Source organism: Sapajus apella, unplaced genomic scaffold (genome assembly GCF_009761245.1).
Source record: "Sapajus apella isolate SASKATOON/1434 unplaced genomic scaffold, GSC_monkey_1.0 scaffold32, whole genome shotgun sequence".
NCBI classification, from domain to species: Eukaryota; Metazoa; Chordata; class Mammalia; order Primates; family Cebidae; genus Sapajus; species Sapajus apella.
Window position 1 is genome coordinate 19,406,534 of NW_022436972.1, and position 16,609 is coordinate 19,423,142.

The window sequence follows — 16,609 nt, forward strand, 5'->3', positions numbered from 1 at the left end:
TCTCCTTTACAGGTGAGGGAATCAAGGTCACCTGACTGGACCAAAGTCAAGTCGCTTCTTGAACACACACCTCACCTACATTTCCCACCCTCATGTGCAGTGAGATGTGTCCACAGGAGGAAGTCTAGCTTATCAGTGATGGGCACTCCTTCCAGGCGCAGTCCATAAAAACCTCCCATGAGTAAACCTCCATACTCTTCTTCTTCTGGCTTCAAACAGTTGGGCATGGAAGTTTGGGAAGCCCTGTGTTAAAGATGATGGAGTCACGGTACGAAGGAGCGTGGGTCCTTAAATCACCACTCGGAGGGGAGTTGTCTGCCAATCACCAATTCCATCTGAATTTCATTTGAATTGTGTTGAGCCACTGAGATTTAGGAATCTTCTACGTTATAGCAGCCAGAGTTTCCCTAACAATGTATCTACCATATCAACATTTTCTTTCCAATAATGGATTTAAAGAATTAGCCAGGCATGGTGGCAGGAGCCTGTAATCTCAGCTACTTGGAAGCCTAAGGCAGGAGAATCCCTTGAACCCAGGAGGCGGAGGTTGCAGTGACCTGAGATCATGCCACTGCACTGCAGCCTGGGCAACAGAGTGGGGCTCCATGTCAAAAAAAAAGAAAAAAAGCATTTTATCTAAGTCTTCAGAATGAGACTAGTCTACTATGTACTGTAGTAAGTAGTACTACACACACACCTACTGTGTGACCAATGGCAAGTCACTTATACTCTCCGAGCCTTGGTTTTCTCACCTATAAAATGGAGATGATTAGAGTATCCATCTTAGACTTTTAAATGTGAAATGAGATCAGCTTCCCAGATGGAACACAGTGCCAGGTACACAGTAAATACTCTATAAAGATTATCACTGCCATATCTGTGCACAGCTTATTTTAAACATAACATTTGAAGCTGAAAAATAAGCACTTTCTCCACGTTTTCATTCTCAGACCTTTAACGGGGCTAAGGCGATGGCACGGGTCCTCCTTGATGATCTGTTCTTCTTCCATGATATTTGACATTGGCACATTGAGGCTAACAGTGTCTTCATCGGAAGGCTAAAAAGATACAGGGCACTGTTTAATTCAAGAGAAGTGTTATCAATGTATATACAAGAGAATGCTATGTAATAAAACAACATTCTGTGATTCTTAAGAACATCATATTGAATATAAGTTGCCAGATACAAAGGTGAATTCCACTTACGTAAGTTCATAGAAAGCAAAACTGAAACATGGCATGGAAATCAGGATTGAGGGTGTTCTTGGGGTCGGGGTGGGGCTTTCTGGGGTGCTGGTAAAGTTCTGTTTCTTGAACTGGCAGCTGGTTATACGATGTGTTCACATTGTGAAAATTCACGGAGATAATACTTACGGCTTCTCTGTGTTTTATTCTGTTTTAAGCTGAAATCTTGTCAGGTACTGATAAACAGTTTGGATGTGTGTCCCCTCCAAATCTCACATTGAAATGTAATCCCCAGTGTTGGAGGTGGGACCTGGTGGGAGGTGTCTGGGTCACGGGGTGGGTCTCTCAAGAAGGGCTTGCGCTGTTCTTGCTAGTATTCACGTGAGATCTGGTTGTTTAAAAGTGTATGGCACCTCCCCCATTGCTCAACCCCATACCGTTGCTCCCTTGCTCCCGCTGTCACCATGTGACATGAGGTTCTCCCTTCACCTTCAACCCTGACTTCTGAGGCTCTTGCCAGAAGCAGTTGCTGGTCACATGCTCTGTGTACAGCCTGCAGAACTGTGAGCTAACTAAACCTCTTTTCTTTGTAAATTACTCAGCCTCAGGTATTTCTTTACAGCAACACAAGAAGGAACTAACACAGGTGCCTGTCTTATTTCTCTACTTTAGGCTGAGGAAGCTGCATCACATATATAAAAGTGCTAAACAACTGTAGTAGTTAAAAGGAACTGCTCCGTGTGATGTTTGGAATAAAGATTTGGCTTCATATTGGAGTTAGTTCTCTCTGAGGGTTTCCTTTCCCACAGTAGCTGATGAGGCGTATTCAGAAAACTATATCCTGAAATATGGAGGCTGGTTTATTTTCTTATGTCTCCATTTTACTGTTGCTATTTAGGGAATAGCTTTCCAAATCTCAAAAATCAGGAACCTCCACAAAACACATTCCAGAAGATTGTGGCTTGCTCCTAAATTCTTGAGGCATGGTTTTCAGAGTCTGTTCTTGTTTACTTTTGGACATATACACACATTGTTTAGAAACTGGCAGAAATCAGGCATGCATTTCATTCATTCAACAAATATTCATAGAGCCCCACACTTTCTTTCCTGTTTATCTTGATAAAAAGACATTTTTAAGTTCTCAATGACAAATGCTAAATCAATCAATGGCAGCAGCCAAAGAAAAAGAACGAGGTAGGATCCCTGAACCCCACAATGTGATGTGAATGGGAAGATCACCTGATCACAGGTGGAAAAATCTCTGCCAAACCAAGTGAAAATAGGAAGCTACGTAAGATAATTCTGAACACTTACCATTCTAAAAAATAAATTTCTTGGAGCTGTTCTTAGGAAATAAGGCTGCAACGTGAGACAAGGAGAGGCCAATGGGAAGATGTGAGCATTTTATTCTGTTGAATGGAATCTTTTCTGTATTACCTTCTCTTTCTACCCACCTCTCATCTTAAACAATTAGCAAAATTCCAAAGATATGCATCTAATTAAAAGGCACAGAATAAATCCTTGGGTTTCTTCTAGAATGATTTTAGCAGCCTATTTATGCTTCAGTGAGAACAAAAGGATAATGAAGTTCTTTATGTAATGTTTTATTAAGGAGATTTATTAGCCTTAGAAGAGAGATAAAGCAGTCTGTTTAATTTAACAGAAAATATGCTTAGGGTGAGTAACGTCTGAAACAATGGTCCATTTGCTAGGACTCAGAAGTTGAAGAGCATGAATTAAAATGCAACTTCTAAAGCAATGTGTTTAGGATCGCCTCTCTCCCACCAACCACAGTAAACTATTGATCTGGCTTCCTGTGGGTTATTTTCTTTTATTGACACTGGCCTTCTCTGCCTACTAACTCTTCTTTCTTCCAAAATGTTCTAAATTGGAAGGATTATTGAAGATGAAAATGCTCTTATCTACCTTAGCTACCTATTAAGTACCTCATCTACCCATTAAAACTCAAAGACTTGAGAAGAATTATTCCTGGAGTCATATATAGAAAAAAATGTGAATTTCTTAGATGGGGTAATTGGTCTATTAACTACAATTTGAAAGAGTATTATAGTGTTTCAAAACTTAGTAACTACAGAAAGTCAGTAACTTCCCTCAAAAAAAGAACACCTGATACTTTTCCTACCATTCCTTTCCAGGTCCCTGAGGCTAAGAAGCTCCATTTAATGATACATCAGTGTTAGAGTTGGGGAAATCTAATAGACTACATGTGAGATAATCAATCAGTTATCAAAGCATTGTATATAACCACAACAGGAAGCTCTACTGTGTGAGGCCTGTTACCTTACATGTAAACCAAACTTTGTCCAATTATCTGAACAGAACAGAACACAATCTAAGGGTTCCAGGAAAATATTGTTATAAAAACTATAGCTACTAATAAATGGATTTCCTGTGGGTAAACTACCAAAATAAAATGTACACTTGGTTCCTTAACATTTATTCATATGCATAACAATGCTTTTCTAAATTACTCATTACTGAAAAATAAGTATATTTATAAAAGCGCTTCAGGGGCACTTGCATACTACTTAGCCACTCTGTAATATTTATTAAGCATTCAACAATATTTTAGATAATGTATGGAAGAGGAAGCAGGTACGGACTCTACTCTTGAGGTATTTACAAAATATTAAAGATGCAGAATAAGCTAACAACAGCTAATATTTACATAACAGGATTTCAAATTGTTTTTATGAATATCACATACTCTCATACAAATGAATCAATGCCCTTTAGTGGAAAGGAGTTCAATGAACACTGGTAGATACGTCTAGAAGCACAGAAAGAAAAGAATCTCATCACTAAGTTTACCTCGGTGGCAGATAATCGCTTATCTCCATTATCACTTCCAACTCCCGAATCAGAATCCTTCTTGCTGAGATAGATGCCATCAATATTGAATTCATTTAAAAAAGATTAAAATCACAAAGATCATACCAAGAAACATCAATTTATATTCTAATAATAATTTTGCTATGCAAATTGTTATTATTACTATAAGAGAACAAATCAGTCTAGCATTAAAAAACATTAAGACATGGACCTAATGAAAATCAGACAGTAGCACAGCGTAAACACGGTACACGATAAAATTCTTTGTGTTCAGGGTTTCATGGATTTATGCTCTAAGCAAGTTGCTCGCTCTTAGATATCAAGGTATTTCTTAAAAATAGTTACCAATGTTTTTATTGTATTGAATCTAGCACATAAAAAAGTAATAAACCACATAACTGCTTTTACCCCTTATGTTATGAAATGTGGTTGCTTTCAATAATTCTGTAAACTTTTATCCAGAGATTAAGTACATTTGATAAGATCTTTGCAAAGATAAAACAGTAGATATGTATTTTAAGCATTAGATAAAAGTAACATTAGGATAGCCCGAAATTTTAAATTTACTTATTTAGCAAAAAGCGAAGGAAAAGATTTCTGCAATGAAGAAGAACCTGCATTTCTACAACTTTGTTCAGGGTGGGAATTTTGTTTTTTGGAAGCTCAAGGCTTGATATATGCCACAAGAAGCCCTAGCAAGTGTGAAAGGATTCTAACACTTCCATTTGAAACAGGAAGTGGCAAAAGAAATACACATACTTCATTTTTACAAGACCAAAAATAAAGCCTTCATTGTTTTCTTAACATTGTTTCTGGAGGCATATTCAACATTAATAATTGCTAAAAAGGCATGTCTGGGCTCAATATCATTATTCTGATAAGTAAAAAGTATCCATATTTGTATTCTAGATCTTATTTGTAAATCTATGCACATTTACTCAGGAAGACCTGATTATTGATTAGGAGATAGTAGATGATATTTGAGATATACCGAAATATTCTCAATAGCATCAGTTTTTTATTTCCTATCCAATAGTTTTTCAACTTCTAGTTATAAATATGAATTAGGTGAGTAAAGCAACTTGTTTTGTTTTGTTTTCTGCAGATACCATGGTGACTTAAACAAACAGATTTTTGAAGAAGGCTACCTGGAAGGCCTTGGCCTTTTAAACTGGGGCTTTGAGTGACAGCATGACTCACCTGTCTTCCACGTGCTGGTGTAAATGTGGCCTCTCCATGGTGTGGAGATAAAGGGAGTCAGCTGTCTTAATCTGGCATGCTTGTATGCTCAGATATTTAAATATGTGAACTTTGCCCTTTGTGCAAATCTATAAAGAAATTAATAATCATATTGATTTTTCAATGACAAAACAAAGTGTAAGTATCAAATCCTTACTCTGAATATTTCAATTTCCCCAATTTCATTTAATGTACACTAAATCTGTCCTTTCTAAAACATGTAAGAATTTTGGGAATTATTCCCTCCAAATTCTACTTTGAATAGAAAACCATGCTTAAGCAATTTCCAATTTTTTTCTTGCATTAAATTATAAAACTCTGACATAAATGTATTCAAGTATAAACAGTATACAAAGTATAAAGTCAGATGACTGCCCTGGTGAAATTCCAATTACAAAAGATGAGAAAAGCACAATTATTTTCAAGCCCATAGAAAGCAATTCAGAGCCTAAAAATAACTGTAGATTTAAGAAGCTGTTAAATTATTTAAACAGAAAATAAGCTTCAAAATATTTACATGGTTAAGCATCTGAAAGAACAGTACTTCATTTTTCTCTCATGCAGTTTAATATTTGAGCTTGAAACCTATCTCTAAATAATCAATAACCATATTTTAAGGTGTTTAAATTCCATTTTCCAGCTAACATTCAAATAAGAAATATATGGAGGGCAGAGGGCTCATATCTGTAATCCCAGCACTTTGGGAGACTGAGGCGGATGGATCACTTGAGGTCAGGAGTTCGAGGCCAGCCTGGCCAACATGCTGAAACATCGTCTCTACTAAAAATACAAAAATTAGCCAGGCATGGTGGCAGGCACCTGTAGTCTCAGCTGCTCAGGAGGCTGAGGCAGGAGAATCATTTGAACTTGGTAGGCAGAGGTTACAGTGAGTCAAGATCATAACACTGCACTCCAGCCTGAGCAACAGAGCAAGGTTCCATCTAAAAAAAAACCAATCAATCAATCAATCAATATACTCCATGAAAAAATTTCAAATAAAGTGATAAATAATGAGACATTTAATTCTGGAGTTGGAGTGATTAGAATAGTGAGCCAAGTGCTGGTGAATAGATTTGATGCAGCGGAAGACAATTTATTGCAGTCAGATCCACTCAAGGGTTCACTGTGATTGTTTATAATCAAGTTTTATACGGTATTATTATTTTCATCAGAGAATCAGAAAACCCACCTTTGGAGAGTTGCTTAAGCATAATTGATAGCCTTGGGAATCAGAAAACAATACCCCAAAATGAAGGCCTCGGAAGCAAAAGATTTTCTCTGACCTCTCCTGCCCTCCTGTCTCTCGGTCCCATTCTCCCCAGGGGGAGTCTTAGAAACTTGAATCCCTCTTCCCAAAGCTGGTCCTAGAAACCAGAACCCCTTTTCACCAAAGCCAGCCATAAAACTTCAAAATATTACTTGAATTTTCCCTCTGCCTTTCTGTGTAAAAACTGGCCATAAAGAAATTATGTGACCTCTCTTGTTTGACAGTAGATCATAAGAACTCCCATTCCAAAGAGGGTCCTGCCCCACACCCAGAAAGAAGAAATGATCCTCAGAGAGGCCAAGAAGAATCCAGATAGACAGGCTCTGCTCGGTTTGGTCCACTCATATTTCTGCATGGCTGTCCATACTTTGTCAACATACAAATGGACAATTTCCCCTGTATCTTAGGGTCTTCACTCTGGAGGCTTCCCTGCACATGTTAATAAATTTTGCATGCCTTTTCTCTGATTAATCTGCCACTTGCCAATGATTAGTGATTTTCAGCAAATTTTCAGATAAAGGAGAAATTTCCCTTGGCCCCTAGAACAAACAGCACCTCCCATGGGGCAATGGCTTTGCTGCAAGACCCCTCACCTGTGCTGGAGGAGACTGCAGAGGGTTATTCTCAAGTAGTAACACTTGCAGCTGCTTCATCTCTCTAAAGCAAATTGGAATCACCAGCACTTTGTTGCAGGAAAAGTCAAACTTTACCAAGGGAAGATCTACTAGTTCTAAAGTAATGGAAAAAAGAAAAAACCTTAGAAAGCAGTAAGATTAAATGGCTAATCATTCAAAAGTTAATGTTCGGCATCTCAGGAAAAATATAACTGAACATAATCAAAGGCAAGTTGTACATTAGGAATACATGGTATGTGTATACAACATTTTACCAAAGAGGGAAAATCTTTTCATTGCATGCCCCAAAAGTTTTAAGCTGTTGTTAGTTCTGATAAAAACTGGAAACACTTCACATTTACAATATCTATTGTTTAAAAATACATTTTTTTTTCCAGCAAAAGAATCACGCAAGCCACATCACACAGGACATGTTTGTTTTAACTTTAAACTGTTTCCCAGTAGCACTGGCTAGCCCATGAGTAATATGTTAATTACAGAATATTCTTATCTAATCAACGTATCTGGGCTGGCATTATCCCAGAACTAGCTACACTAAATATATTCCTGAGTTTTTCAACTGCATTTCAAAAAAACATATGTTATCCAATTCACAATTTTCTGATGACGGGCCCTGTAATTCTGGTATGATGAGACTTTATTCCACAGCTTTTAAAAAGTCTTTGTAGCTCCACTCACAAGAAGGAACATTACATTTAGCTTAAAGTCCCCACCCAGTGGCACAGTAAACACTCAGTAATTTCAAGCATTCAAACCGACATGGGCAGCTGCTAGGAATAAAGTCAAATATATTCCACAGAGCAAAGAGGCTGAGCCACGCCAGACATCTAGGGTGACGCAGGCAAGCCACTGAGATCTGTGTGTGGGGGGCTAGGAAGGGTCCACTCCAGAAAGAGGCCCGGGAACTTTTGTGATGGGACCTATTAAGGGATGGAATATTGTGCTTTCAAACACTCAAGGAGTTCTAAAGTGGAAGGCGGGCAAGAATAGAGTGTATTAGTCCAATCATATTTCTACATGGCTGTCCAGACTTTGTAAGCATACAAATGGACAATTTCCCCTGTATCTCCGGCACTGCCCTGGAGTAAACTTTCACACTGTTTCTCCTCTGCCCCTTACACTGCTCTTCGGTTTTCACTTGACTCAGTTACATTGATTACTTCAATTTCCACAAGGAAAAGATTCTAGTAACGAGTAGCTCTCTCAGAATTCAAGGCACTCTGGGAATGTAAGGGACTTTCCTTCATTCATACCTTAGTGAATGCTGTTGTCTTAAAGAAAGGAGGGATAGGACTGGAATTCTAGAGAGGAGGCAGAAGAGCATCTAGGGCCATGAGTTCCAAACTCAGGTCCATGACAGGTGGGCTGTGCAGGAGAAACTCAGGAAGTGTATTTTTAAAAGAATATAGATCCCTGGGCCTAAAGCCAAGGAATCTCTATTTTATAAATTGCCCTGAGTAGTTAGTCAGTCCTCACACCCAGCTTGCCTTCCCTCTGGCAGGATGAGGGACTGACCTCAGGCCACACTGGTCCTGGAGGACACTGGAATCGTGAAAGTGAAAGGATAGGAAAAGCAAGATCCTCTTTCACGGCGCAGCTTGTGTGTAAGATGGCTAAGAACTGTGGAGGTTCCATGAGAAGAGGAACGCCTCCTGGCTGTTACCCCTAGCAATGTCAACCTATCTGTGAGACAGTTAACTGACGTTAGGTTGGCAAATCACAGGAAAAATTTAACTGGACTCTGGATCTTCAGCAGTGATTTGCCACTTAACACGAAGACTTCAGAACAAGACTAGAGGGCTAAGTACCTGGAAGACACAGCAGGAGAAAACTTACAGATAAATAAAATAAGTGATGGTTTTATAACGACCATTTCCTTTCTAGTTCCACTTTGGAACGCAATTGCCATAATAGTTTAAGAAAGCAAGAGCCAGACAGTTTCACAACAGTAAAACGAAGGAGAAAATGATAATCTCGCAACGGCAGCCCAGGAAAGGTCAAAAGAAGCGGAGTAGAAAAAGGGAGCAAGAAAAAACGCAGCAGCAGAACGAACCCCACTCTCTGTCCCCACTGCTAAGAGAGGCGGTGAATGGCTATTTTAACCCTCTGTTCATTCTAGTCCTGGAAAGAATAAAATATGGTCTTCTTATTGCAGCTGTTGTAGTAAAACACCACAAAATTGACATCAGTAATTAGGCCACAGTTTGGGTTTTTTCTTTTTCATCCTCAGATTGAAAGCATACAAGAAGAGGAATCCAAAGAGGAAAAACATACACGTAAATAGGGAGAGTCTTCACAGTCACTGCCTGAAAGTATTTTCAATGGTCTTTTGTCAATAGAGTTCTCCAGAGTGAAGCAAAAAGAAACTTGATATTCAGGAAATTATTTTTTAAAAAAATTTCCAGTAAACTGAAGTTTTAGCTTTGAGTATATTTTTAAAATAACAAAACTGAGAAAACATGGAATAACTGATCTTTTTAAGGGAAAGGAATGTTTTTAAGGTAAGAGAAGAAGGAGCAGTGAGAGACAAAAACCTATAGTTTGTGAGTATACTTTCTTTCCACGTTTTTAAACTCTAACAGGCAATTGCAAAATGAGCAAATTAATTTTTCCTTTTGAAAATGAGAGTTCAATTATTTGTGGCATTTTCACAATGATTAACATGAGAGCTTATGTTTAAATGAAAGTTTTCGTTAACTCATAAAAGGCTGTATGCATATAAATTTGCTATTAATAAGCTTTCCTTTTGTACTCACTTAATCCAAACACAAGTTTCACATATTCGAAAAATGAGATTGTACAAGGACAAAATGAAAAATCAATCAATATTTTTAAACCAGGTCATCTCAAGTACTGAAGTAAAAAAATGCTGAGTTTCTAATGCTGCTTCTCTAAAATGCTAGTCAGATGAGAAAGGTGAAAGACAGCAAGCAGACTTGAGCCTCCCATCTGTAAAGCACATCACATTTTGCAAAGTTCTTTCTCTTTCATGAGCTCCATTTTCTTGCCTTATTATGAAGCATTTCAAGCCAAAGAGCAAGATGTAGAGACAGGATAATTAAAATGAGGCATCCATAAACTGCTCCATCAATATCAGATTAACCAAACGCTGACAGTTTCCGAATACTACTGGGTTTTGAGTAATATTTTTAAACATATGTTTGAAATTGGCTATGTCTAGAGACCTTAAACAAAAACAATGGAAATCAATGTGATCTCTGAAAACCAGAGTATGCTTTGGAAAAGGCATTCGGAGTTCCGGACTCATCCGTTCATTCCTGATCCAGGTCCAAATCCAAACACGAAATTCAGATCCCCTCCTCCCTACGAGGCTGGCTTCATGGTCTAAATGGTCCACAATTTCTGAATAAATACATATATCTTCCCTGAACCCAATACACTGTACCAGACAGACATACCATGGAAGCCCATGGCTGCAGAGCAGGGCTGTCTGACGTCTCGGCATTCGTGCTGGGTGGCTGGGAGCCACGTCTCAATGCTCAGGCTCTGCAGCCACCACTGGTGAAACTTACCAAGACCACCAGTGAGACATTAGTCCAAATGTCACTCCAGCAGAGGCAGCACTCTTACCTCAGAACAGATTCTAGACACTGGGGGTTCCCAACCAGAGTTCCCAGATCCCCAAAGCTAGAAATCCTGATAGCCAGGATCTGTAGAACAAAGCATGTCCCCGAAATGTCATGTTCCAGAATGTCACATACCCATACCCAAAACAATTCATGTCACCCCTGCGATGGGCTGGCTTGAGTCCTTCCAAAATCCATGTGTTGCAGTCCTAATCTCTGTTACCTCAGAATGTGACTGTATTTGCAGACACGGTCTTTAAAAGTGTGATTAAGTTAAAATGAGGTCATAAGGGTAGTTCTAATCCACCGGTGTCCTTGTAAGAAGAGGAGGTTAGGACACAGACATGCGCAGAGGGGGAACAACGTGGAGACACAGGGAGGAGGAGATGCCACCTACAAGCCAAGCTGAGAGGCCTCAGAGGGAAGCAACCTGGCTGGCACCTTGATCCCAGGCATCCAGCCTCCAAAATTCTGAGATGAAGTTCTGTTATCGAAGCATATAGCCGCCCCAGCAAACTAATACACCCAAGCCCACCACCCTGCCCCACAGCATTACCTAGGGGAATGATTTTGTTGCTGTAGCCCTCAACTAAAATCACAGGCTGAACATCACTTTTTTGTTATCTGAATGTGAAATTCAAATCCAAATTATTAGTAGTAGGCATGCGCGCGCGCACGTGCGCGCGCACACACACACACATACACACACACGATCCACCCTTTACTTTTTGTTCACAAAAGTAAACCAAAAAATAAAATAAAATAAAAAAATGAAAGTCTCCCATTTTCTTCATTTCCCCTCTTTCCTTTTTACCTTGGGGTAGAACTTTCAGGTAATTTCTTCTGACATTCAGTTCTCGTAGAGCTTTCAACTGCCCTATCTGCTGGGGCAATGCTGTGATCTCGTTGCAGCTGACATCCTGTGTCAAAAGCAGAGAGAAAAATCATAAACGTCTTTTTCCAGGAAATCCCGCATGTCGTGAAATCTCCTGAAGGAATTTAAGTATCTGGACAACTACACAGGTGCACTTTTATATTCATCTCCAGGTCCCTAGCATGAAGGCTCGGCACAGAGAAGAAAAAGAAAGTTGAACATTTTAAACTCCCTCAGAGGAGAGAAAAATGGAGAAAGCATGGACATTAGTAGCAGTCGGCTGCTAATTCACCAGCCTCTGGGCTGCCACTTTGACATGCTTCGATTTTACTGAATTCTCACAGCAAACCCGTGAGGCAATATTACTAGCCTAATATTTACAAATCGAAAAATGAGGCTTGGAAAAGTTTAGCCAGATGCCCAAAGCATGCAAGTGCCAGAGTTAACACTAGAAATGAATGATCAGCTCCGTCCCAGCCACTATCCCACCATGCCTCTAAATAGAAGACTACAGTGCATCTTATTTTACCAAACTCTCACATTTTGCGGTGAAAAACTAGGATATTAACACACTGTTTGGATGCACTATTTATTTAAAATGGAGTTCTTCACCACAGGCTAGAAACCTGACAGCTGGCCACCTTGCCATACATCTCACAAGCACTTCTTGTCTTCGTTGCTTTGGGAAGCAAATACTCAATTCAGGCTTGACTGGAATACCCTCTTGACACATGGGAAATGGAGGCCTTAACATTTATAATTTTCTGTATTTTTAGGATCTCCCCGAATCCCACTCTTCCTCTTGGCCCCGGGAGTTGTGCGCTGCTCTTCACTCCCCTACACACCCCCAGCTACTCCTGCAGTGTAGACCAGTGCTCTCTCTTAGCTGGGTGCCATCATCATCTCCTGACTGGTTTCCCTACACCAGGCTCCTCAGATGTACCCTTCACAAAGCAGCCAGAGTGCAAATGCCATTATGCTGTTCACCAGCTTGAACACTTGCAAAGGCTCCTAAGCAACTGTAAAGTCCAAACCGGGCGGTAAGGCCAGTGTCTATGATGAGGTCCATCCATTTCTCCAGCACCGTTTCTCTGAATGTCACTCCTCACAACCTATGCTCCGGCCACGTTACTGCTGCTGTCGGTAGTTTTCAGTATTTCATAGTTTCCAAACTTGTTCACGCTCCTGCCTGATACACCAGTCCCCAGTATTGTCCTGTTGTCCCACTGACTCATTTTTAAAGACCTGGTTCAAGCCTCAACTTCTTTTGTGAAATCCTTCATGAGGCTTCCCCACCTCTCCCACTCTGATCTAACACCCAGGGAGACTGACTGCTTCTTTCTTTGTGGTCCTTTGGATAGCATGTTACTATAAGTCATTTGTTCACATGTTTACGTTCCCTTTTAAGCCTATGAGCTCCTGGGTGAGAGGGACCATGTCTTATTCATTCCATCTTCCTGGTGCCAAGTAAAGTGTGAAGTATAAAGTAAGGGATCAATAAATGTTGGATCAAACTTCTAAAATCCACTTATGGTAACACTCCAAATACTGCGGCTCCTTCTGTCTCCAGGACCCTAGGACCAAGGATGCTCCAACATACACACTAAATCCCATGCAGGTCCCACCTAGCATCACAGAACAAAAGATATAAATGAGTCCAGTGAGATCAGGGCCTTAAATATTCCGCTTTACTTTTGAACCTGCAAAAGCTCTCCCTTTCACCACAGAAGGCAGCAAAGCCTCATTTCAGAAATCTGTTTCACTTTCATTCAAATAAGATGAACTCATCATCGACCAATCCAATGAAAACCCCCAGGCTCCATATTTAGGCCAGGCTGCACGCAACACAGTTGATCCCTCCCCTCTAACCTGGTCTCATCTAAAAGGCTGCAGGTAACCTATCAACCTGTCCTCATCATGATGGGATACCACCCAATGAAGAGCAACAGTAACACTCCTGCTAAAAAGGAGGGAGGCTGTATTCTATAAAGGTTGAGTGTGCACAGTGCAGATACCTCCCGGAGCTTTTCTGTACAGCACTCTGATGGGGGAAGTGGGGTGATACGGGGTAAGAACACTGGGTGTTCAGTGGCATCACCCACAACTGCTGTTGCTGTATCCCTCCTGGCCCAGAAAAGTCACACACAAGTTTGAGGAAAACACCCTCTAGTGTTTAAAACAAAAATAGAAACAAACTCCGCAAGCACATCTGCAGAGACAAAACCATCAAAGGAAGTAAATACAGCACTCTCAGCCCCTCGCTGAGTCTGTAAATTGCCCTGCCTTTCTGAATGTATTTCCACAGGGAAGAAGAGAATAGTGAAATGCCATCTTTTCCCAATTACTGGGGCATTTGCTCAGTCACAGAAGCCAACAATCAAATCCTTTCCATGAAAGCTTTCTTTGCCTTAACTAAGTTACAAATAAGCAAAAGGTGCCATTCCATCCTATTGTAAAAGAGTCCTCACACAAAGGGCACACAGGAAATCAAATCATTCCACGGAACTCGTGACCAGACACAGTCACTTTGGTGATGTTGGTAGGAGAAGTGGGTGTGCTTATGGGGAAGAATTACAGGGAATTATTTTCCAACTCTAGAGAAAATGGATGTTATTGGCATCTAAAATAAGTTGTTGCTTTTTTTAAGTCTTGTGAGTGACAGCACAAGAAAGACCCTTATAGAAATTATAGAAATCACAAATTTTCAATATGAAACTGACAATTTCCAGAAGCTTCAAAAACATAAGGCTTTAAAAAAAATCTTTCTCTAAAAAATAAGGAGGGAGGAGAGGGAAACAAAAAGATAACTGATATATTTAAGTAGCACGTTATTCACAGCATGACAAGAAACTAAGCCGTATTCCATTTTTTAGTGTGAACTATGCTCACCTTGTTCTTTGCTGGTCATGCTTGAGTTAGCCAGAAAATCAAAATATGCTGTTTCTCCAAACGTAAGGCAATTTTTTCCCATTGTATGTTTCTAACATAATAACTCTATTTAAAAAAAAAATCAACTCCCCCTAGTGATATTTGAAAACTTATTTAGCAGTAGGAAAAATGGTCACTCAATTTACTTTAGAAAACTTCATACAATGATAAATACAAGTTTTTTTTTTCCTTCTGACTTACAGAACAGGACATCTGTAGACAATTTGAAACCCAAGTCCAATTGTCCATTCACATTCTGTGGGGTATATGGTGAAGGTCATATTATTTTAGTTGTACTCTGCACTGCTGTCAGCTACTTCCTGTCCTGACAAAGTAATGGGGGAAAATGCCCAAGCAGATTTAGCACGTAAGTAAGATAACATTCCACTATTGTATAATCAGCATTGTAGAAAATAGTGCAAAACTCTATTCGAACAAGCCACTGAATCTTGCCACGTTTGAAAGAGGTTATAAGTTCATCACAAAAATAAAACCCCATGGGTCACTGTCTTAATTAGCTGGGGGTTGAGGAGGAAGAAACAGGACATAACAGTCTAGGTATTTGGGGATAAAATATTTCTGTTTTGAAAATGTAAAAGCAATATTCTTAGAATGGTCTTGTTCTCTAGAACGCTTTTGTTCAAATTCAGCCTAAGATAAGTTATGAATTTTTTAGACTGATTTAAAGAAGATATGATTTAGGAAAACAAATGTAAATAAAAACAATGCTAATGCCTCATACTTCTGCAATTTGTAAAAATTTATCAGGTTATAAGTTCCAGATTCAGTTACTTATTAAAATAGTCAAAGGAATCCCTTCTGAATTTTCTATTAGCTCTAAGCTATTTCTTAGAGAATAACGATTCCAAACTTCAGTGAAATCATAGCACCCTATAGTTAGTGTTACAATACTACAAATACACAGGCAGATCAAAAAGAATTATCATGAGCATGTCATAAATATTTACTGAATTTATTCTTTTTGATACAGAAATGAATCTAATTATAGTAATATAAACACTCAAGCTTTTTATAGACCAGCCAGTAGTCATTTAGATACAAAACAAAACAGAGAATTTGAACTGTGACTTAACACTTATTTTCCATTGGTCATCATGTTTAGGGCCCAAAAGAAAAACTTTAGAAATAAGATTCTCTCCTCATCACAATAAAAAGAGTCTCTAGAAGTGTTAAAACCATGCTGGAGATTAATATATTTTTGTTACTAAGTGCTCGTTGCTAACTGACCTTCAGAACGCAAAAATAAGGATTTAAATTAGCAGAATACATTCGTGAATTATTAAAATAGGTTATGATCACTTTCAGAAAGTAATATTGTAAAAAATACTAGAGGTATTTATTTATTTTTTTTTGTGACAGAGTCTTGCTCTGTCGTCTAGGCTGAAGTACAATCGCGCAATCTCGGCTCACTGCAAACCTCCCATTTCCCAGGTTCAAGAGATTCTCCTGCCTCAGCCTCCCAAGTAGCTGAGATTACAGGTGTGCACCACCATACCTCGCTAAATTTTTTTTTTTTGTATTTTTAGTAGAGACAGGGTTTCACCACGTTGGCCAGGCTGGTCTCGACCTCCTGACCTCAGTGATCCACCCACCCTGGCCTCCCAAAGTGCTGGGATTACAAGCGTGAGCCACTGTGCCCAACCAATTAGAAGTATTTTTTTAAGGAATTTTGTCTAATGAAAACCAACATAGGCCAGGTACGATGGTTCATGCCTATAATCCCAGCACTTTGGAAAGCTGAGGTCAGCAGATCGCTTGAGCTCTAGAGTTTTAGACCGGCCTAGAAAACATAAGAAAACCCTGACGCTACAAAAAAAAAAAAAGTTAAAAAATTAGTTGGGTATGGTGGCATGCACCTGTGGTCCCAGCTACTTGGGAGGCTAAGGTGGGAAGACTGCTTGAGCCCGAGAGGTCAAGGCTGCAGTGAGCTTTGACCATGGCACTGCATTCCAGCCTGGGTGACAGAGTAGTAAGAAAATGTCTCAAAAAAAAAAAAAAAAAAAAAAAAAAAAAAAAAAAA

At 39.4% G+C, this 16,609-nt stretch overlaps 1 protein-coding gene across 7 annotated transcripts in view; it reads right to left on the bottom strand.

Moving 5' to 3' along the window:
- The window catches only part of LRCH1 (leucine rich repeats and calponin homology domain containing 1), a 210,684-nt gene that overhangs the window by 60,229 nt on the left and 133,846 nt on the right, over nucleotides 1-16,609 (bottom strand). For all 7 annotated transcript variants that reach the window (XM_032294688.1, XM_032294692.1, XM_032294693.1 and 4 more), the window contains exons 4-8: nucleotides 11,581-11,686; nucleotides 7,138-7,274; nucleotides 5,239-5,366; nucleotides 4,018-4,081; nucleotides 953-1,058 (exon numbers count right to left, since the gene is read on the bottom strand). In XM_032294688.1, the coding sequence (XP_032150579.1) occupies nucleotides 953-1,058; nucleotides 4,018-4,081; nucleotides 5,239-5,366; nucleotides 7,138-7,274; nucleotides 11,581-11,686 (541 nt within the window). The remainder of the gene's footprint in view (nucleotides 1-952; nucleotides 1,059-4,017; nucleotides 4,082-5,238; nucleotides 5,367-7,137; nucleotides 7,275-11,580; nucleotides 11,687-16,609) is intronic.